At 33.1% G+C, this 24,289-nt stretch overlaps 1 protein-coding gene across 5 annotated transcripts; it reads left to right on the forward strand.

The window, feature by feature from the left end:
- The first annotated feature begins 569 nt into the window (after positions 1-569).
- On the forward strand, positions 570-17,587 carry LOC142615173 (AP2/ERF and B3 domain-containing transcription factor At1g50680-like). Of its 5 annotated transcripts, none has more exons than XM_075787875.1 (4): positions 570-1,775; positions 2,069-2,634; positions 2,859-2,924; positions 16,308-17,587. In XM_075787875.1, exon 4 carries the CDS (start codon positions 16,315-16,317, stop codon positions 17,341-17,343), a length of 1,029 nt encoding a protein of 342 aa, XP_075643990.1. In that variant the 5' UTR covers positions 570-1,775; positions 2,069-2,634; positions 2,859-2,924; positions 16,308-16,314; the 3' UTR covers positions 17,344-17,587. The 5 variants fall into 5 exon arrangements, with proteins under 5 accessions (XP_075643990.1, XP_075643995.1, XP_075644004.1 ...); XM_075787889.1 differs by lacking the exon at positions 570-1,775 and having other exon boundaries at positions 1,793-2,317; positions 2,449-2,634; XM_075787898.1 differs by lacking the exon at positions 570-1,775 and having other exon boundaries at positions 1,793-2,135; positions 2,449-2,634.
- Positions 17,588-24,289: the final 6,702 nt, after the last annotated feature.

A 24,289-nucleotide genomic window follows, 5' to 3' on the forward strand; every position in this document is an offset into this window, starting at 1 on the left:
AGTGTATGAATAATTTTAGTATCTAAAATTTACTTAATTGCTTTTAGTTCTTGAAAAAAATTTAAGTGATCAAGTTTTGTCCTTAATAAATTAAAAGTAATCAATTTTAGTTCTTATAAAGTGACAAGGCGTTAGTTTTAGTCCTTATAAATAATCATTACTAGTCAAAGAGACTAGAAATGATTATTTTTAATTTCACCAACTAAAATTGCTTTTGCCCTAAACTTTAAGGCAGACAAATCTTTACAAAATAAAGGAAGATGGAGTTTAAAAAACATAATACACCACAACAATTACTATAATAACTACTTAGTTATTGCTTGAACCCTTTCGAGGCTGCATAAGTTGGAATATTCCTTTGCCCACCATTTGAGTTAGAAACAAAACTAATAACAAAAAATATATGAAATGTAAACAAAACTCCTAAATCCTAATTGAAAGGTTGAATTATTATTAATAAAGAAATGATATTAGTATAAATAAATTAAGGAGAAGATATTTTGAATGGGACGGTGTTAATGTTTATCCTGTCTGCCTTGTCTGACGCAGTCCCATCTCCTCTCTCTCTCTCTCTCAAGGAAGAGTAGTGAGTAGTGAGTACAGACATAAGGGACCTCCATATTGACGATCTGACGGCCCAAAGAGCTCGAAATGCAGTCAAATCAAAAGCCGTAAAACCCATTTAATCTCAAAGTCAAACGTCCCTCCTCCACCTATACTTCTCAGTTCCCACCCACTTTCCCAAACCAATCAATTCTCGACATTACACTCTCTCTTTGAGTTGGGTGGAAATGTCTGTGTAGAGGGTTTAGAATTTACTTTGTCCTGCTTTGTCCTTTTCCCATCGTTTCCCTTAACCAAAGAGATCGTGCCTAAGCAAAGTTACATCAACTTGCACCTACAATGCCTCATCATTTCACTCCCTCTCTCCGTATATGTGTGTCTATTTATTGTTTGCTCAACTCAGGAGTAGAGGGAAGACTCAAGGGTTTAGAAGAGAGAGAGAGAGAGAGAGAAGGAAAAAGAAAAAGAAAAAGAAAAAGAAAAAGAAAAAGCAAAAAGTGAAAGGGGTTTAGAAAACCCTAATTCATGTTCATGAGCTCAAAAGGGAAAATGGGTATGTGACTATGTAGTCTATGTGTGGATTTGAGTGCTGAGGAAACTACTTCTACTCTTCTCTTCAAAATGGGTGTATTCGAGCTTTGTTTCAGATCTGACGGATAGGGGAGAATGATGGGTATTAATTAATTGTGTTTGTTATGTGGATGAGGGATTTAGATTACTTCTACTACTTCTTCTTTGTCTTGTTTTTGTGTATAAATTAATCCACAGACACACACACACGCAGAGACTATTCATCAAAGACAAAGAAGGACACGGAAGAGACTTGACAGAAGAGAGTGAGCACACGCTGCAGGCAATTGTATGAGAGCATACTTTTGTGAGTGCGTGCTCACTTCTCTTTCTGTCATATACTCCCATTTTTGCCGTGTCTCTTCTTCTTCTTCTTTGCGAGTAGTCTCTCTTGCTCTTCTACTCATCCGGCTGCTAGCTAGCTAGCTAGCTAGAACTCTCTTTCCTGAACATAAAATACTTTTTTTTTTGAAGACAACATATAATACATTCAGATAATGTTTCTCATTCTTTTTGTGTTATATAAGTTACTTCTCACCCTTTATCTGTTCAAGAGAAAAAAAAAAGTATACACAAAAAGCAAAAGAGCGAAAAGGCATCCCCAACCAGAAATATGACACATCTTCACATAACCCTGATAAGTATGATCCTTATCCTCTCTTCTCTCTTTATTTCTCTCTCTCTGATCCTTATCCTCTCTTATTTTAATAAATGATTTGACTGGATTAAGAATGTACATTTAGAGTTCATAAGAGGTAAGATATGAATGAGCATGCACCCAAAATATTTCCTCTTTATGCAATAAGCTGCTTTTGATGTCTTTTTGTTTCTAAAAAAAATAGTTAAAAAAAAAAAAAAGTCTCAGGCTCTTTCTTCAAAGGTTTTATTACTACCTGTACTACTAATTATTTTAGCCTTATTAATTGTGCTTCAGCTTCAAAGCGTGACTTTTCATGGTACTCTTTTGTGAGAGAGGTGAAGACGGTGGTGGGTTTTGGAAGGTACGGCTGCCTGGTTACTGTTCTAGTTTTAACGGAAACCAATAATTTTTTTTTTTTGAATCATAAATAAATATTGCTTCACGTTATTTGCTTTGTTTTATCAAAACCTCTTTTTGCATCATCACCATCTTCTTCTTCTCTCACTGGTAGAGCATGCAAGGCAAATGGCATGTTTGGATGTGGTACCACTCTTTTCTTTTAATGGCTCTGATTTTGGGTTATTTTGGATTCTTACAATTTCTAATTCTCAAACCCTGAATAAGTACTTTCCAGAAAAACAAAGAAAAACCCCAATGATTTTATGGTTTTGTAGAAATTTTTTGGTTGATTTCGACCATCTATTGGCCTTGGTCTAGTAGAATCTCGAGTTGACTTGCAAAGGAGGAGTCTTTTTGATAGTGGGTTGGTGCAAACACTGCTAAATATGGCAAAGAATTACTGTTTCGGCTTCTCGACAGATATGTACTACTACAGTGCATTGAGTCAAGGTTTTCAAGAGGTAAATTCCCTTATTTGGCTCTGTAATTAATGCAATTTGCAGATTTTCCTTGATTTTATTTTATTACCTTTATTATGAAGATACTTTCTTCTTCACCAAGGTTAGTGGTTTTTTTTTTTTTTTTTCTTAGTATTTTCAACATGCTCGGGGGAGGATAGTGATTACGATTATTTTTTTTGAGTACTAAATACATAAGTCTTTAATTGTTTGTTTTTATTTTATAGTTCTTATTATTGCTTCGTATTGGGGGTCAAACTGCAGCCTCTCTTTGTAGAAGGTTAATCACTCAGGTAACTGTTTCAATTCCAATCTTGTTAATTAGTTTTGGTTAGCTTATTTATTTCTTTCACTTATCGTTTTAATTTTATGTATTTATTTCTATGGGTGTTCTTTATTTTTTGTTATTAACTGTTTCTCTGTGTGCTGAGATTTATATTTATGGACTATATGATTATGAGGAATTCATACCTAGAATGGCATATTAGTTGATTTGAAGGCAGTTTAGCATCAAAGTAGGATTAAGTAACTGGTCTTGCATTAAGATTAGTTCAACATGAGATGCCCTTTTTTGAACTTGTGATGAAGAAAATTTAATTTTGGTCCTAGAGATTCTGATTTCGTTTCCTCTACATTTACTTAGTGCTTTAACATAGGTTCATTTTTCTAAGCGGTATTCTTCTAATTGTTTGTGGAAATTATATTAGGGATTAGTTTGTAGTTCACAGAATCCGTTGCCTAGCTTATTTTGTGGAAATAGATTATAAGATATCATTAATCACTTTAATTCCTAATCTGACACAGGAGAGGAAAATCAATTTCATCTTCTTAATAATTGAATTAATTTTGCCCAAGGACGTAATTGGATTGATGAATATTTGTTATAGAGCAATCTTTACAATGTTGTGGGTATGTCTTTTACAGCCATATTTAAGCTTTTTTTTAAAGAACTCTTGTGGTAAGCCATTGAAGTGATCATAGTTTATGTATCTGGTGTCTTTTTCACTTCGTAAGTACTAGGTTGGCTTGCTTTGAATGTCTGATATTTCCACCTTGTGCTAAGTTTTGGTACCAAATTAATCATATAGCTTATGGTTCAATTAGATACACATCTTAGGGATTATGGCTAAATTTAATGCGAAGTACATTGCTGATGATATTACTTTGGCAAAAAACAATTTGTAATATTAGGTCAATGTTCTTTAAAACAAGTCATTAAAACTGGAGGTAATAATTTTTTAAGCAACATATCTTGAAGTCATTGACACTTTCTGATGCTGCCTGTACTGAGCTGCTTATTCATACTTAGCTTGACCCCAGGATGAATTGATGCACACATGATTTTTCTTGTCTTAGATCATCAGCGAAAACCTTGTTTAATTTCTCCTCGGGCTAAATAGCCTTCATTTGTTTCAACCAGCCTATTCCCGGCCTATTGCAATAGTTTCGTTTAGATGTAATTTTTTGCCAAATTATCAGTGATGAATTCAAGATGTCAAGATGTTTCAATTCATGTCTAGTGGCCTGATGATTGGTCAACATCTTTCAAGTGTAGCCTCAAGTATTTTCTGTATATTGAGGATGAACATAGAGATCTAAATGATTAGTTTCCCTTTTTTATTTTTCTCCTTCCAAAATTTTGTTGTTTGAAGACCTACAATTTCTTCTTACTAGTATCATTTGTGGTCTTTGTCCACAGTTTCTTGCACACACGACTATTACCTTGGTATTGTTGGCTATGTAAAAGGTCAATATCTATGTTGCTAGGCCTTAGACATTGCTGAACTATTATCACACGTTGGTGGTTGTCAACTTTCTAAAAGAGCTACAAGAACAAGAAATAAATTTGAATTGTATTTTTGTAGTTTATGACAGAAAAATATAATATATGTTTTAATTAGTTTTAGCTAGAGCTAGGAAGTTCCAAGTCCCACTTCAGCCTATACGATGGTGCCATTGTTTTTTATTTTTTATTTTTATTTTTTATAAGTAATAAAATTATATAAATCAAGAAAACAAGTCACCTAAGTAATGAATCTTTGGTGACACATGAACGAAAACAACAACAATCAAGCCTTAATTCCAAAATTTTGGGGTCGACTATGGATCTTCAACAGATGAGATAAGCTCGATCACTTTTTTTTCTTCTATTTTATCTAAATTCATACTCTCTATTGTTTTCTTAATTAACATGTCAATGTTATTTTTGGGCTTCCTATTACCTTTTTTCGTTGAACTTGAATAAACTCACTCTTTCATCTTGAGGCATTAATTGCTTTCATCTGAATATGACCAAACCATCTTAAGTGACCAGCATAAAAAGTATTCAATTTTTTCCCTCCCAAGATGTTGCTTAATAAAGACCTACAATTTCTTCTTATGAGTACATTTGTAGTCATTGATCTCATTCCCTTGTATGCAAATCTATTACCTTTGTAATTTTGGCTACATAAGAGATCAATTTCCATGTGGCTAGGACTTAGAATTTTTTTGAACTATTATCATAACTTTTAAGTTTTACAACTTTTTAAAAGCACTACTTAAATCTGTAAAATAAAAAAAATCTATTGAATTTTGTAGATATAATTTTGAAAATAATTTGAGCTAGATTGAAGTAAAGTGCACATTTTTCAAATATAATATCTTATACCCTCTTGTAAAAATATTCATGACATATAATAAAAATAAAATAAAAACTCAATTTAAAAAAAAATATTTTACCTATTAGATAAGTGTAATTTTATGATGTTTGTAGTTCTAATTTTACTTAAGTTATTTCAATTTCTTAAAATTTTTATATAATAAATTAAAAACAGCCATCAATGGACTATATGATAAACATAACATTTTATATAATTCTCTAGTACTTTATAAATATACGTAACCATGATAGTGATGATAAATGATTTATTTAGTTCAAAGTTCCATCAAATACATCTAAAAGGCAAATACCAAAAATAATAAGAAAGAATAGTAATTAGCCTTGTTCGTATCTTTTGAAATGTAAATATATATATATATTTGTAAAATATACCACCTTAAGAATAGTGCTTGTATAATAAATCAATGGTCAATGTTATTTCCTTCAAGATCAAGCAACTAATTTTATTAATTATATTTTTTGTAATAAAATAAAAAAGATTGTCTAGGCGTACTTTGGTACATCTTCAAAAAGCACCAAAAAAGAGCGCGTAAGACACGCTTCTTGAAATGAGCTATTCACTTTGGCCAAGCAAAGTGCTTATACCTTGGGGCTTTGAGCTTTAATTGAGCCTAAGTGCGCTTTTAACAACGCCTAAGAGGTTTCATGTCCCACTTTTGCATGTAGAATTGTTATCATGATTTGATACTTGAGTAGAGGTTTAGACAACATATACAAACTGGGTTCAACACTTCAACCTGAATTGTACAATTAGTCTTCAAATTAAACTTTGGCCCTAGAAATTTCCAAACTATTATGACTCGTGGGCTTTTTTTTTTTTTTTTTAAAGAACTACTTAGAACTGTAAGAAATAAATTTGTATTGTAATTTGTAGATATATATTTTTAAAGATTGTGAGCTGGAACTAGGAAGTTTTTCGTTCCACTTCTTCATGTACAATTGTTATCATGATTTGATACTTGAATAGAGGTTTAGGGATGCAGTAAATCATCTATAGATGATCTGATTGAATTGTAATGTTTCTAAGCGAAAGTCATAAAACTGGCAAACTAATCTCCATAGATATTAGTCTTCAAGTTGAACTTAGACAACATATACAAATTGGGTTCAACACTTCAATCTGAATTTTGCATGTCATCTGCTTTGTATATTCGATATAAAAACATCATATAAATTTTTTATAAGCAAGTGCCACATGGGAACAAAATTGGTCAGTTTGTGCAGAACTTAATTTGCTTATTGGAGCACACAGTGTGATAAGTGAGAAAGCAAACATTCAGGATACTAATTTTAAGGGAGCCCTATGTTTATTTAAAGTTAGGCATGCAAGTGGCAGATTGATTTTGTTGGTAGCAAGAGCAATCTAACCCTGGGGATTGAAAACTTGCCTGCATATTAATTCCACCCTACTACATTATTGGGTTAAGCCATTACTAAGCTGTAGTTAGGGGGACGAAGGGCTGGGTTAATTAGGATAAATCCTTGTTTTGATTCTCAAGAAAGTCGATAGTTTTGTCGGTCAGCTTAGGTTGAATTGATAGATTTATATGGGTGTATGCTATATACATGGGTTTTGATACACACACACATGCACATGATTCAGTCATTCCTCCTTTACATGGTCAATGCTCAAACATAAGTCTGAATTATCTGTCAAGGGAATAACTTTTTGCTGGGATGTAGCTCATTTTGCTTCACCACTTCCAACCATATATACCTCATTCTGAATTGGCTACCCTAGTTTATAATAATATATTTAATAGATGCAGGAAAAGAAGAACATGTAGCATGAGGAAATTATGTGTTATATTAGTTTGAGAATAGGGCAGCCAACTCATACCCCCACTAACTTCAATAAAAATATAGATTTGCCATCTATATTAGCCTAACAAAATTGGCATCATTTTCTTATTCTTGTTGAATTTTACTTGAGTCTTCACTGTAGGTACCTTAATGTTTCTTTGATGTGCTCCCTCCATATTTTCCACACAAAGAATCGCACGTTTACGTGGAAAATATGGAGAGAGAGAGAGTAGTCACACATTTATTAGTTTATAGAGGAAAACCTAATGTTGTGGAAATAACACTTTAGGGAGAGGTCAATGGTGTAGTAAATATACCATATAGGGACCTTATAAAAAAAATGGTGTAGTAAATATACCATATAGGGACGCCATTTGACCCAAAAACTTAAGCTAGTGGGTTTAGCTCCAATTATGTTATATTAATTACTCATTATTGTTTTTATTATCCAATATGAGACTTTATTCGTTAACTAGTCACACCACTCACACATGAATATCAACAAATCTCCCCCTTCACATATGAGCTCTCAACCAAGTCACTTGTGGCACTTCGGTTAGTCTTCCCTTAAAAGGAAGTCTTTTTCTTAACAATGCAAGTAGTATTAGAGCCCAAGTTGGTGTGCGGTGAGGTGGGAAGGTTTTTAGGGTTCCTGTTGCAATTCAGGCGGGAACAAGGTGTGTGTGCTTGGAGCCCACACAATATATAAGCCCATAAGTCCACACAAAGATGATTTTGGAAAATATGCCCAACAAAGTAGTATTACCAATGGTGCTATGTAAAAAAGAATGGTGCATGCAAGGTTCCCATGGATAAGTGTGCATGGTTGACATGTGGTTACCATGAATGACAAACAAGTGTCCCATGGATGATGCGCTAGTGGAAAAAAAAACCCCCAAAGACTTAAGTTGTGAGTTTAGTAGTATCCCTATATGTTATATTTACTAGTCAATTGTAGTCTTCTCAAATTAATTATTTATTTTGTTAATTGAGGGGTGAGAGGATTTAAACCTTGAATGTATCCATCAAAACATTAGGAGGTGCCAGTTGAAGTACAAGACTCTTGACAATAATCCTAATTATTTATTCCTAATCAATATTTTCCTTAACCTAACTATTCGGCCTGTCTCTTCTGGTGGAACAACTTCACAAACTCTATACTTTTCTTCCTAATGAATATTTTCCTGAACCCAACTAATCAACCTTTCTTTTCTAGTGGGACAATTTCACAAACTCTCTACTAGTCATAGTCGTGAGTGATAGCAAAGCCAAGTTGTGGATAAAGCCAATAGCATGGAAGCTCAATAGAGGCCAAATTAGCCACAAAGCTTGGATACGGTTCAATGATTAGAGATCACCATGTATCTAAGAATGGAAATAACGGGTTTCATTCCTTGTTCAATCAGCTTGCTAATATTATAATATAGGCTTCTCAAATTCAAAATCATGAGAGCCTAGTTTAGAGCTAAAAGATTAAAAAAAAAAAAAAAAAAAAAAAAAACTAAGTCTAACCTCTCTATATGACTTTCTTGATTGGTGCCTCAGGTTGGTAGCTAGGCTCCTGCTCATTTAATAGCATTGTGTCTTCTTGAGCTAAAATCTTTATTTTTGTAGTCATTATACAAGTGTTTACTGGTTTTGTAAGTGTCCATGTCCTTTGCTTTTTATGACTTTTTTGATTATTTGAATGTAAATGTGTGATTCTTTACGAGAGCTCTTTGTATACTGCTTGTATGTATGACTTTCATCTCTTTCTAGTAAAATATTCATCAAAAGGGAAAAAAAGAAAAAAAAGAAAGAAAAAAAAATGCTTAAATGCTATCAAGGGAGATACCATCAACATAGGTGTGCTAAAATTTGAATGTAGTTCCTTGATGTGTTATGTGGATAAGCTAGTGGAGAGTCATATCAAAACGTAGATGTTGTAGAACATCCTAATCATATTATTAAACAATCAATGTTGAGATGTTTGTATGACTGGTTGACTGTCTTTGGCATTATCCATTCTTGCTCTCTTTTTTTTTCTTTTTTTTTTTTGGCTTCATAGATTGTTTGATTTTGTAATTATTTCAGAGTAGTTTGGTATACTATTTCTGTATTTGAACGATGTCTATTGCCACATATGAGCAGCAATATATATGATGTAGAACTGTTGTGATTCAGCTAGAATTGTCTTATAGAATGTGGGCAAAAAGTTAAAATTTAGGTAATAGTGCCTTGCCTTATTCTTGTGGTTTTTTTCCCAGTTAATTGCTAACTTGCTTTGTGTAAATCTTTCATGGCCTTGATTAATTCAATGAGGCAGAGCCAACATTGTTTCCAAAAAGTAGCTTTTATGAACAAGATGATATGTTGCATGGATAAGTATCCCCTTAGCCTTAAGCCTTGGAGATCTTCACAAAACACACACACACACTCTCTCTCTCTCTCTCTCTCTCTCTCTCACACACACACACACACACACACACACAGTGTATGACATTCTTATGTTATCTTTCTTTGCTATCCAACTACCTAGATCATTGTTTCAGTGATAGCCCCTCATGTGGTCTAAGTTTTTGTTTAAGAATATGGCCTTCATTGTTGTAATAATTTTGAATTTCTAATTGACTCAACCATCTTGCAATGATTTTGGGTCAACTATTCAACTTGAAATTTATAACACTTAAGTGGGGGCCAGTTTATCTAAGGTGATTTTTAATGTAAGAATTTATTTAAAAAAAAAAAAAACTTTTTATTGGTAAGTCATACGCATTCCCATTATCTTTAGATCCATGATCTCACTGTCCATTTTCTCTTACAAGGGGAGATGTCATTAAAGTTAGAGCTCATTGGCATTATCAATAAAAATTAAGGTAAAAAGATTGTTTTGGTATTAAGTTTGTGTCTTTTTGGGTCATGCCTAAGATGAATCAAGATTTAAAAATGGTTGGTATTGCATGGTTCATTTTGATATATGTCTTTAGACACTTTTTTTGTCATCTTCATTGAACAACTAGAATCGCGTAGTGAGATTGTAATGCTTCCTTCAAGATCCAGTTTTAAAGAAGAAGCTTTTCAAGTATTAAATTGTAGTAGTTAGGCTGGGCCAGTCAATTTTTTTTTTGTTTTTTAATAATTTTTTTAGGAGCTGATTCTATTTATAGCTATGTTTTTAAGAAGTTTCTTGTTATAATCATGGTTAAATGATTAAATTTACTATTTTCTAAATTTACGCTTCTAGGACTAGTGGTAGTTTATCATGGTATCAATGTTTAGAGTTTTTTAAGTTCAAAGCTATCTCCACTCCGCCTTCTATTTGAAATGTAATCTCATGTGTTAGACTCCACTTATTAAGAGGGAGTCTAGGTCCACATGAGAGAGAATGTTAGAATAATAGTTAAATGCTTAATTCACTCTTTCCTAATAGTTTAAGGTTTTCGGACAAATGATAGTTTATCATTTCTAACAGATGACATTATTCATACATGTTTATTATGTTAAATATATTGGGTTCATGTTAATGTAATGACTTAGGAGGTCCAATACATTGTAAGCCCTTGTAGTGCTAACTCTAACTCCTATATATGCCTTGCTAAGGGTGCTAAGGGTTCATTGTAACAAATGAGTTTATTATAGTAAAGATGTGGTTGTTAAGGACTAATCTTTAGACATAAGCTATTAGGCCAAACCACGTAACCCTTATGATATTCTCTCTTTTTGCTTTTGCTTCTCTACATTATTTTATTATTAATCTTAACATGGTATCAAAGCCATCTCTGATCACCTTCAATTAAATGTTGTTGGAAGGTGCATGAAGACTACTGGCATTTTAGGTATCTTCACGCACCTCCCCCACAGTAATTGTCACTAGTTGCTTAACTTGTGTAAGTAGAAACATAGATCCAAGTCATCGTTCTTGGGAGTTTTTGTTCTCGATGGTTAACTAAGTATGTGTTTTTGATGTTCTTATTTCTTGGTGGATGGTTGGAAGATCTAAATTTTTCTCGATAGTGGGTGGGTAGATGTCGGTTGTGGTAGTTCTTGGCATACTTTGGTGTATTCTAGTAATTTTTCGGTGATGGAGGTTTTTCCTTGATCCTGATCCTCTTGGTGGTATTTTTGGGCTGTTATTTTCAATGTATTTTGATTTCTCTTTGCAAATCCAATACTCCTTAGTTGTAGTTACGGTGTGTCTTGTCAGATCTAGTACCCTTCCGTGGTTTTTCCTTGATCTAAATTGTTCTCTATGGTGCTTCTCTGGTCGTTGTGGTCAGCCGAGTAGTGCTTGCTAGCGAGTCTGAGTTTGCCTGTGTAGTTGTTGGCTGAAGTACACATGGAAAACCCCTTTATGGTTGACGGTGTGGGCTAATCTCTATATGAATAAGGATAACTTACTCATGGATAGGGATAAAGGTTGTTTGGTAGATATTTGGCTATATAGGTAGTTGGTTGTCCCTTATCCATGATAAGGATAACCTAACCCGGATAAAGCCTATGTTTGATTTTGATTAGTTACGGCCAGTTCATCTTGCTTTTTGATCGATTTAGCTTCAATTTTGGTTGGTTCAGCTTCTATTTCAGTCGGTTTGGCCAAGTTTCGGTTGGTTCAACTTCAATTTCAATCAGTTCATATTCTATTTCAATTGTTTTAGGCACATTTCAGCTTTCTCTTGCTCAACTTTTCATAGTGTGTATATGTTCCAAGCTAGACCTATATGTTTGAGTTTATGTTAATTTAATGTACCCTGAGGCCTAATATATTGTAATCCCATTTAGGACTAAACCCTATCTCGTATATATACCCTGCTAAGGGTTCACTATAATAGATGAGTTTATCATAGCAAGATGTAGTTGCTAAAATCTTCCTTTGTGGACGTAAGCTATCAAGCCGAACCGCATAATTCATATGTTCTTCTCTCTCTCATCTTTAACATATTACAAGTGATAAAAAAATAGTTGTAGAAATACTTTTTTTGGTGGGGGGGGGGGGGGGGTTGGTCCTCTCCTTCATCAGTTCTTTAACGTTCAAGTTCTCTCTATGCAAAGTTGTCCAATGTTTTCCTTTTTTTTATATTTATTTTTTATACAAGATAGAAATTCTACTCTAGCCTAATTTAAGTGTATATGTGTGTGGACCTAGACTCCCTCCTGAAGACTTGAACTCCAATCTTTACCCTCACACCTTACAAGCACTTATACTTGTAAGGTAATCATCGCACAAAGGATGTGTGGTATTTTTATTTCTTGTGTTTAGATGTGCCAAAACTTGGATTTACTCCATCTGGCCAATTCACAACTCTAACTATGATTGTACCCCAGTTGCTGTCTTTATTAGTATGAACGTGGAACTATTCACTTGTAGGTTGAACATTTGATGCAATATTTCATGGGTAGGCCTGAAAGTTGATTCAAAAGACAACATACTAATTTGGTAAGACAATCAGCTGTCCTGCCTGAAGTGGAATGTTGATTCAGTAGTTGATGTCAATTATTGATCTTTTTAAGGTTATCTGGATGATAGTAACCTTCCTAGTAGAAATGCGTTCCTAATATTTGAGTTGCAGCTTTATAGAATCATCACACACTAACCCACCAATATTTGAGGTACAGCTTTATAGAATCTGATGTCTTTTCATATTTTGTGTAGACCTAAGTCACCTAACTCCACCTAGTTGGTGTAACTGTCTTTTGTATGTTAGTTTCTTCTATACTGTAGAATTCCCCTGCCTCCATTATATCCATAATTTTTTAAACAATGGAAAAAAAAATATCAAAGAATTTTTATTAGAGGATCCAGAATATGCATCTTAAGTATGTAATGAATTGCAGCAGATTTCCAAATTACTTCATATGTGAATTTGATCTTTAAGCTTTATGAAATTAATGTCTAAATACATAATTGTTTGAAGCTATGATACCGTTTTTGATAAAGGATCCCAAAGATTTGGATGATGAGAAGTAGATGTCTACTAAGTCTTACATCAGATATGCACTTGAACAATCTAGGCTATATAAGAAGGTGATTATTTCTTTTAAGTCATCACATTGATGTGTTTATTTTTTATAAATCATGACAGATAGTAGTAGAGTCAACCTAATAGTTTAAGGACCTTGCAACACAATGCATGTTTCCTTGACACTGATGTTAGGGATTTGAGGGAGCTTGTGTTTGCTTGTGAGGATTGTTTAGATTTGGATTTGTAGGACATTGTACAATGTGTTTTGGGTTCTTTATTGAATGCGTACTGACTAGGTACGGATCTCTAGTTGTATTTCTTTTACAACAATAATTATTGCTCCATGGCTGTCATAATTTTTTTTTTTTTAAATTGCATTATCATTTTTTATAGCTTACCAAAAAAAGGTATTATACTGGAAAAACATAAGAAAAATTATGTGTTTCTTCATTCCCCTTAAATCCATAGAGGAAACTTCACTTTTGTCTTCTTTATGCACTAGTGATGGATGGGCTCACTAAACTAATTCAATGGGAAGTCCTGATGTATGCTTTTTGCAAATGATAGTTTAGTGGATGAAATTAGACGTAGATTCAAGAGGAAGTCCTTTGATGTCTGCCTTTTGCAAATGTAAGTTTTTGTGGATGAAACAAGACTTGAAGCTGATGTCAAGTTAGAAATTTGGTGAGATGCCTAGAACTTATTTCAATAGGACTAAACCAAATTAAATGGAAATGATGGAATGAAAGTTTAGTAAAGTTGAAACAAAGAGGAAAGAGCTATAAGACGGCAAGAGATATCAAAGAGTGAGATCAATAATTCATAAAGATGGAAAGATAGAAGAGGATGTGAACCATAGAATAATTAAGTGCACGGGTATGAAGTGGAGAAGTGCATTGTGAGCATTGTGTGACTGTAGAATACATATTTAAAAGGAAAGATTTATAAGATTGGACACTTTGCAGCATTATGTGTATTTCGAGGTGAGGGTTGACACTCATTTAAGGTTTTGTCATGATCTATGAAGCATCGACGCGGCAAAATGGCCACCGAACCCGCGTCCGACGCGGGGTGCGGCGGGCGACGCAGTTGCCTACGCGTTGGTGCCGCGTCAGATTTTTTTTTTTTTTTTTTTCGTTTCTGGATTAGCGCCGACTCACGCCGATTCAGCTCCAACGCGCGCCGATCCATGCCGAACCGGGTTGATTCACGCCGATTCAGGCCGAATCGGATCTTATCGGCCGAATATCGGTGTGTTTCGGCCGGAAAAAGGAAATCGGACGGTTAAAAAAAAAAAAAAAAAAAAACTCAAACCGAAAATACTTGACACGCCTCTGTCGCCATCTTCACTGGCCTTAACCCCTTTCTTCTTATTCTTCTTCTTCTTCGCTTCTTCGTCTTCTCGCGAGCCCAGTGTTTGTTCTGCACTTCTTTGCTAAGTTTTGTTTTTTTGTTTTTGGAAAAGGATGGTTAAATGCCTTTGGTCAGAGAGGCTTTAATTTTTTTGTTGTGCCTCTTTGACCAAACACGTGAGCCCTGAGCATCTTTTTTTTTTTTTTTTTTTAATGAGAAGCTACACCTACTGCCACATATATCTTTTTATTTTGTTTTTGGGCTGACCAAATAGGTGAGCCACATTTTTTATTATTATTTATTTATTTGTGGGAAGTCTTATCTATTTTAATAACTCTGTCAATAATTCAAGTGTAAAAAACTTGTGTATACTTATTACTATCTATATTTTTTTTAATTATTATTATTATTATTATTATTATTAGTATTATTATTTCTATTATTATTATTATATAAAAAAGCATGCTTAGCAATATATAAAATATATATATATAAATATTTTTAATAATTTTTTAATCGCCACACCCCGCCGCACCCGCACCCTATTTTTTCAAAAATTGCCGAGTCCCGCACCCGCACCCGTACCTGCACCCGAATTTAGAAACGCACCCGTGCTTCTTAGGTCATGATGCATGGTGTAGGAGTCATTCTCTAAAAGAGTTGTACCCTCACCTGTATGTTTTCTTGCTTGTATGCTTGATCAGAATGTCTCAGTCCATTCAGTCATGGATATAGCCTGGTAGGTTGGGAAGGTCGAATCTGAAACGTTAGATTTTACACACTTTTTCAAGATTGAGGATTGAACTCAATCTGTTCTTTTGTAGATATTCTATACTCCAATGTCCCTAGGACTGGGGGGTGTGAGTTATGTGACAGGTTGATATGGAAATTGAGAGGGAGCGGTTGCTTTAACATTTCTCCTATTATGAGGCTATTAATAGAACTTTTGGGATCCAATGGGTGTTATAGCCATTGGATCAAATTTTTGGTTCATTGTGATATAGCCTAAAGACTTGTGGAGCTTGGTATTTATAGAACTTTTGGGATCCAATGGATGTTAGCAAGGAGTGCTGGCCTTTTGTCCAATGGAGGACATGGTTTGCGAGGACTTATCTGATATTTGGAACTTTGTCCTGTTATGTTTGATATGGCTATTGTGGAAGGAGATTTTGAAGATGCATACATATCAAAGAATCACTTGGATTGATTGTTGATTTGAACTTTGTTTGATTGGTCTCATGCATGGGATTTTACAAATAACAACACCCTTATGGATTTCATAGAATCACTTAAATTCTCTCTTGTAATTCTTTTAGATTACGAAGTGCTCCTCATCTTAAGCATGAAGTAACCTATTCTATTAATAAAATTTTATTACTTATCAAAGAAAAAGATTGACTATGCTCTATGGTACTGAATATTAGACTGTTAAGAAAACATATTCATAAAATGTGTGTGGTTGAAATGGATATGTGGAAATACAAGGAAAGATAACTCAAAATGAGGAAATCCTTTTAAAGATGGGGGTGGTCCTTATTGATGAAATAGTGAGTGAGTCTTATTTGATATGTTTTGGTCATGTTCGAAGGAAAGTGATGCACCAATGAGAAACAGTGAGTTGGTTGAAGTTGAGAGAACGGAAGGCACAGTCAAGGCTAAATTGGCACCAGTGGAGATGAGTGGGGGAAAAAGAATGGGAAGCGGTGGCACTCCATGTTCTTGTCTTGTTTTGCTACCTGAGATGTTAAAGTTTGTTGTAATTCTACTGAAGCTATGAATTGTTTCATTTATTACCACTTCTTTTTTAAGGAAAAGAAAAATATGTTTCACGTGATAATTGATACTGATAAAGATGATCAAATATCTCCTTTAGTTGTAATGAAAGTATAAGTCTCCATCGTGACATTTTATGCATGCAGGATTACAATGGAAGATGACATGTTAAGCATGATTTCAAATGGTGGAGTCAATGCAACTGCAGAGGATTCTGATTCAAGCAGCACCACTTACCCTTTTCCTGAAAGCAAACGTGCAAGGCATGGTAGCAATGCATCTTCTAAATTCAAAGGTGTTGTACCACAGCAAAATGGGCACTGGGGTGCACAAATATATGCCAATCACCGGCGCATTTGGCTGGGGACTTTCAAGACTGAAAAAGAAGCAGCCATGGCTTATGATAGTGCTGCTATCAAGCTTAGGAGTGGAGATTCCCAAAGAAATTTCCCTTGGACAGATATCACTGTTGAAGAGCCAAGCTTTCAAAATCTATATAGTACTGAAGCTGTGCTCAACATGATAAAGGAGGGTTCCTATCAATCCAAATTTGAAGATTTCTTAAGGACACATTCACATAATGTGGAATCAGTTGATTTGAACTTGGGTAGGGTGCAAAGCAAAGGAGGACTATCGTGTAAACAACTTTTTCAAAAGGATCTTACGCCAAGTGATGTAGGTAGTCTAAATAGACTTGTCATCCCTAAGAAATTTGCTGTCAAGTACTTCCCATGTATTTCTGAAACTGCAGAAGACAACGAAGGAGGAGGCAACAAGGAAGCTGTACAGCTAATTTTCTATGATAGGATGATGAGATCATGGAAATTCCGCTACTGCTATTGGAAGAGCAGCCAGAGTTTTGTCTTTACGAGGGGTTGGAATAGGTTTGTGAAGGAAAAGAAATTGAAGGCTAACGACACTATTAGTTTCTACTTGTGTGAGTGCCAAGAAGCGGCAAATGACGCTCGTTCATTCAACATGATTGATGTTAACAGTAGCAACAACTGCGGCAGCTTGGTTGAACAGGCTAACCAATATGTTGGTATTCAACTGGACCTGAAACTTGAAGTAAGCCCCCAAATTGACCATAAACTTGGAGAGGAAAAAGAACTTCAGGGAGCCAAACCAACACATGAAACTGAAAAGCCGTGTTTTAGGCTCTTTGGTGTACAAATCATCTGAAGCTGATATGATATCTTAGCTCTACCTCTTTTTCTTGTTTTACTCATTTTTAGGTTATCTCTGATTTCTCATTAGACCCTGCAATGCCTCAAAGTTTTTGCCTGAGCTTTGTGTTAGGGGGAAATTTAGGTTTTATGGTGAAGTAACCATTCTTGAGAAGAATTTCATAGTTTAAATCTCTGCTGAAAGTTGTCATTGACATTATATACAGATAAAAAGTAACTATTTTGACAAGTTTCTTGCTGATTTAAGTCTTGTGAATGTTAAATGAGAGATATACAGTAATATATGCAGCCATATGCCATTTTGTATGCAGGGTCAAGATAATTCAGGATATACAATTGGTCATTGTTATCTACAATATATTTTGCAATAACTTTGGCACTTCTAGCACTTATGAAGTTAGCAGTTTGTAGTTCACTGAATGATTTATGAAGTTAGCAGTTTGTAGTTCACTAAATGATGTAATAGATACTAAAGACAACAGCTTAGATCAGATTTTCTGGAATCAATGTGCTAATGAGTGGGCAGTTCTTTATGCAACTAGGTTGCCAAATTATATCTGCGTTTTGTTTTTTTAATTGGGACCATGATTAATGTTTCTTTGCTTAGCCTGTTTTCATAAAAATGTTTGTAGTGTTTACAGCCATATATTTTTTAGTTCCTACTTATTGTTTGTACAAGTAGTGAAGAACATTACTGTAGCGTGATCCACAAAGTAGTATTGGTATTTCAAAATCTCTCTTTATTTTTTGATTGGCCTTGTTTACTTACCATGCTTCACTTAACTACATTTTTTTCTTCATGAAAAGAATGGTCTGATATTCACGTGCATTTGGAATCATATTTTCTCAATTATTCAACATCATGTTAGTGGGCTAAGAACTTTGTAGTAGTTCAGTGCCATTGCCCGGAGAACTTAAAAAACAAAAAATCATGCTAGTGCATTTCATACACTTCGAAAATCATTCTAGTGATATTTTTCAATCCAGTCAAAAAGGTCTAAAGATTTAAAGCATTGTCAATTCTGGATTGCGAAAATAAGAGATTCATTTTACTGCTTTAAAAAAAAAAAAAAAAAAAAAAGCAAAAAATGTAAAACTAACCCTCTAACTTTTAGTTTTTTTTATTTTTTTATTTTAGTCTCTAACTTTCAATTGTTGTCAATTTGGTACTCTGTTAAATTTCAGTTATGTCCTAGACGTTTTGGCTTTTTTTTTAAAAAAAAAAAATCAGAATTTAAAGAATATTAAAAAAAAAACTTACATAAAAAAAAAAAAGAGGTCCCTTTACCTGAAATCAAAACCCACGCACTCGGCTACCTTAAATCAAATCAATCAATGAAAACCGATACCGACCGAATCGTGTTTGTCTCTGTTGTTCTTCTTCTTCTTCTTCATCTTCTTCATGAGCATTACTGAAATTCACTGATGATGGTGATGAGTCCCAAAGAATTTAACGCTGGAGAAAACCGAAGATGGGTGGCGAAAAAACCTCCCAACTGGCAATCTTGACTAGACCGAAACAAGGGTGTTGGTGTTGTTGGTATTGTGGGCATTCATCATCTCTAGTTGATCCAACTCGTTGTTGTTGAAGTTTGATTGGGGAGGTGTGGGCTGGATGGAATAAGCGTCGGAAGAGGCGTAGCCTGACATGCACTACTGAGGGCTAGTGCCGAAGCAGTAGCTGCCGCTGCCACCATCGAAAGTGTTGACGGAGAAGATTTCGGCATTGGAGAGGTTGGAAGGTCATGGGGTGTTGATGGAGTTTGTGGCGTTAATTTTTTTTTTTTTTTTTTTTTTTTACAGATTTTCCTTTTTTTCTTTTAATTCCGAAATATTAAAAAAAAAAAAAAAAAGTAAAACGACGTCTTTTAACGACAGCCCCCTAACTAAGTTTTAACTGAATCTTGCATTGACAAAAATTAAAAGTTAGAGGACTAAAATAAAATAAAAAATAATAATAATAATAATAAAAAACGCTGAAAATTAGAGGGTCAGTTTTGTATTTTTGTCAAAAAAAAAAAAAACAAACAAAAAGGCGAATTTATCGTACATACCCGTTTTTCCTAAGAAATATCTAAAAGTTTGCCTACAAAATGAAGGAAAATTGTATAATTAACTCCTTTCATGAAGGACTGCCATTAAATTCTATAATGACCTATCATGATTTTGACTTTAACATTGAATCAATTGCAGAAGTTTTATATTTATGTAAAATGATCATTTTAACATTGTATGTTAAATTGCTCAAAATAATATTTTTAGTGATTGCAAAATAGGGTGTCAATACAAAATTGTAAGAAATTTAAAATACTATTTCAATTTAAATTCAACTATCAATTTAATAATAAAAAATTAAAACGGAAATTCATCAATATAATCTATAGTAATGTCTGGTTTTGATTAATACTCACTCACACGATGTATTTTTTTCAGATAATTTTTGTTCTTTTATTTTTATTCAATTTGAATTACATTATCAAAGTATTTCCTTTTGTTTAATTTTGATCTTTTAGTAACATGTGCATTGTATTGGCAATAATGTTAGTCTAAGATAAAATTACGTCCAGTCGTTTTTGTTCTTCATTTTTTATTTTTTTAAATTCTAAATTTTTGTCATTTTCCATTGAATGGGCTGAAATGGACATGGGCTTTAGGGTCATCCACTTGACACCTAGTGAATGTTTTAGGCATTGACAAGGTCCAATCACAGCTGTAAATTCAAAGCACCTCGACTTTGGGCCCCATATTAAGATGGATAACAAAGCATATTGTGGGCCCACAATGTCCTTCAAATGGTGTTCCATGAAGTAAACTCCTAGACCATATTATATGATGCCAAAACCATCACATTACAAGGGCGAATTAACATCATTTAAGACTAATTAAACATTGGCCCCCACTGGTTAATCAAGCTTGACTCCTAGCCACAAATCTTGTTCCTTCTAGGCATGAATGATTATAGTACTGACTATTTAGCTAGGATTCCCTTTCTCATCTGCGGTATTACAAATTAATAAGAAACATGATTATGAGCCTAACATGCATATATAGTTCATAATTTTCGGTAGGTAGAAGAGACTTATCAATCATTATAACAGTTTAAATTATGGAAAAAGGTTGACAGAGATATTGGTTTAGGAAATTTTTTTAAAATTTTTTTTTATAAGAATAGAAGAAAAAAAACTGATTTTTTGGACAACTTTTTTTTTTTTTTTTGGGAGCTAAACGATAGAATGAACAGTTTTTTATATTTCTCATGAAAGTAGTATAAAAACTATTCCAAAATAATAGTTTATTAATAAATACTTTAGAGAAACCCGTTAATCAGATCTTTAAATTATTACTATTCTAAGAGTCTGTTTCAAATCTGCTTATTTTGCTGAAATTACTGTAGAAAAAGGTAAAAATTAGCTGAAATAGTACAGTAGGATCTATGAATAGTATCACAAAGTGCAGTGGGACCCATAAATGATAGCAAAAATAAGCTGAATAGTAAAATAAGCTGGCTTTTTAATTTGAAGTCAAACACATACTAAGAAGTACCAACAAAAATAGATATTAGTATCCCTATTGGAAATCCTATTTGAAGTTTTTTTTTTTTGAGATACTATTTGAAGTTTTGAACAAATGCAGAGTCCTTGCCAAGACCCTCCCAAGTCCCAACTATATAATATTATGTAGTAAATAATGTGGTTTATAAACTTTATAATTGATTAAAAAAAAGAGAGGTCAATTACTCGAGTCTAATACCTCCCCCACATAAGTGCAAGAGATGAATACACATTGTCTTATTTGTTTGGTAAGACTTATGCGATTAATATACTATGTTATGCAATATTAACAATACATTTGTACAATCCCATCAGAACGATAGATTTGTATGGGAACTGTTATTTTTTAAAGCTTCATTGCAATCCAAGATTCTTTTCTTTTTTTAATAGAGTTTTAATTTATGATATTCGCTTGTAATGATTGTCCTTTTTATTATTAAACCAAGATACTAATCGATTTTTGGTATAGGTAAATATTAAACCCCAAATCTTTTATTATTTTATTTACAGTTTAATAAACTTGCAATATTTTTATTAAAAAAAAAAAGCATTTTCTGTAACTGCAACTTGATAAAAATTATGGACATCATTCCATAAGATTTTTGCTTAATTATCTTCAAATTTTATGGTTTCTCTAATAAACACCAGACTAAAGTTCCTCAAAAAAAAAAAAAAAAAAAAAAAAAAGAAAAAAAAAAAAAAAAAGAAAAAAAGAAGAAGACCACCAAAGAAACCTCATGGAAAATAAGGTAGGTTTTATTAGTTCTATTTATATACCTAGTTTTGTTTCCTTATGTTTACCCCCAAAAAAAAGATTTGTCTTTGTTAATGATATAATTTTAATAGGATCCAAAAAGTCATGTTAAATTTTAAAAATGTTCAAAAGAAAATAATGCAATAATTATATACTTATTAGATAAGTATTAATCCTTAATCGTTTTCATATTTCACAATCATTATTGATATGAAAGGACAAACCATATTATTGATAAGAAAGGACAAACCATTGCAAAAATGAGATGAATGTTGTTAAGAACTAACAATCAGTAAAGTGTTAAAAAAAATTGAAATGATTGTATATATAATGCATGGGACATGAATATTGTTAAGAACTAACAATTTTAAATAGGATTTTTCCTTATATATTAATATCAACTAAATAATACGGAGTATCATTTTTCATTTTCTTTTAACCCAAAAAAAAAAAAAGGATATTTAACTTTAGTATGAGATAAAGTTAAAATGACTCTATCTCAGATTCTCATGTTAAGCTAAAAGATGGGAAGTCAATAATTAATTTTTCAATTAATTTTAAGGTTACTATCAAAAAAATTAAAAAATAAGATAACATGTTAGAAAATACTTTTCCATGTAAAAATATTAATGTCGAAACAAATGTAGCGTAAAATACACCCATACAACTTCAAACATTGAACTGTTGAAGCGAACTTTTTTTTTTTTTTCTCCGTTCCTCCTTTCTTGTACACATCCCTTTTTATTTTTCACTTTTCATTTCTGTTTTTGAAGGTTCAAATAGTCGTAACTAAATGGGGGAAGTGTCCGAAAGGAACTGCAATCTGGCAGACTCGATCAGCTAAAGGAATGCGAAACCCATGTGCCCAGAAATCAAGTGGGAAACAAGCCTCGAATATTGAATTGACAAATCGATAATTTTCACGTGAATTGAAGTCAGCTAGCCACCACATAATCCAATTTGTTTGAAAGATCATCATATTTATGCACCGATCGATAGGTAAGACATCATGGAATTTGGTGACAAGGCTAATTGGCTTATACATGGCATTAGTTAGCCAACCTCAAATTATTTCAAAATACAAACATAGAATTTGCACCTTATCTAATTTGTTATTATTATTATTTATTTATTTGAGAAAGTGCACCTTATCTAATTGAATATATAGCACCATTTATGTAGTTTTGATGTACTGTGTATTAAATTTAATTGAAAAGCTAAATAAATTATTTTCAAACAAACCTGAAGTATCAATTATTGTGATTTGAGATCAGTGGAAGTTTATTCGTATGAACAAGAAAATAAAATATTCACACAAGACAATAATATTTAATATTTTAATGTGGTTTATCGGACTCCATGCCTACATCTAAATTAAGGCAATGCCAAACAAAATCTACTATTAACGATATGTATTACAACTATACTTACCAGACCTTATAATACTCAGAACACACAGAAACAACATTCACAATCACAAATCTCACAAATATAAACAAAAATTCTCACAATTATGCAAACTAACTCACAAACCTCACAATCACAAAGCAACAAACACTCAGCACATAAACACAAGTATCTTTCAATCCCAAAATCTATCAAACTACTATTCGAAGAAACTTACTTCACATTCATCTAAGAGCCTTCTCCACTCTCCATGGTGGGAGGACCCTTACAAAAACCGCCGAACTCTTTGCAATAAGTCAATAACACCAATTTATAAGCGTTTAATTCCTTTTATTTTTATTTTTCTGAAATATAAGCCTTTAATTCTATTCCTTGAAAGATAAGGAATACCCAATAACTTTTCTAGTAACTGAGATTACCACTTCATAAGACATCAAATTTGGTCCTTTTGGATTCCTAATTGCAGTGGAGAAGAGGAAGTTCCTTGCTTGCTATGAGGCCTCATGCTTGCGCTTTCTTGAATGCTTACGTTACTAGAAAGTCAAGAAGGGATGGTTAGAGCTACGGAAAAATATGCTTATCACGTATAAATCAAGAATTTGCGATTACAAGTAGACATATGTGCCTCGTGACCTATATGAAGAAAGAAAGAAACAAAAGGTAAAATACATACGGTAAAGTTTCTCTTATTCGTGTGTAAATTTATTCATAGTGTATACGTACATACAAGCTGATCAAAATTGTATTTTCAAAACATAATTTCAGCTAAAATTTGGAAATCATTTTTTTCACCATATTAAAATTATAACTAAAATGTGTTTTCAAAATACGATACACATTAAAATCGTGTATAATTTGTATAGTTCAAAACACAACACACATTCTAAAATCATGTTTAATTTGTATAGTTAGTTGTGTACCACAATGACTAACCTTCCACCACCACACAATCTTTTGAATCTCCTTTCGCAAATCTTTTGTGACCAAAACTTATAGAAAAACATATTTTTCATATAAAAACAAGACCCTCTAAAATTGAGGATAAAATTGCTTACCAAATTTCTCGAATCCCATAACACAAGAGTCTTGTGTATTGAGTACGATTTTTTTCCCAAATAAATATAAGCAATAATAGGATAATTAACAATGAAAGTAGTAGTTTACAGATTCATTATTATCAACGATGCACAAGCATAACCTATACGTCACGGTTGTTGAAAGAGATCATC

Source organism: Castanea sativa, chromosome 1 (assembly GCF_040712315.1).
Source record: "Castanea sativa cultivar Marrone di Chiusa Pesio chromosome 1, ASM4071231v1".
In the NCBI taxonomy this organism is placed as follows: Eukaryota; Viridiplantae; Streptophyta; class Magnoliopsida; order Fagales; family Fagaceae; genus Castanea; species Castanea sativa.

What these genes read in the sequence shown, in the direction of transcription:
- LOC142615173 (XM_075787875.1), top strand. Translation starts at nt 16,315, where the DNA reads ATGGAAGATGACATGTTAAGCATGATTTCAAATGGTGGAGTCAATGCA.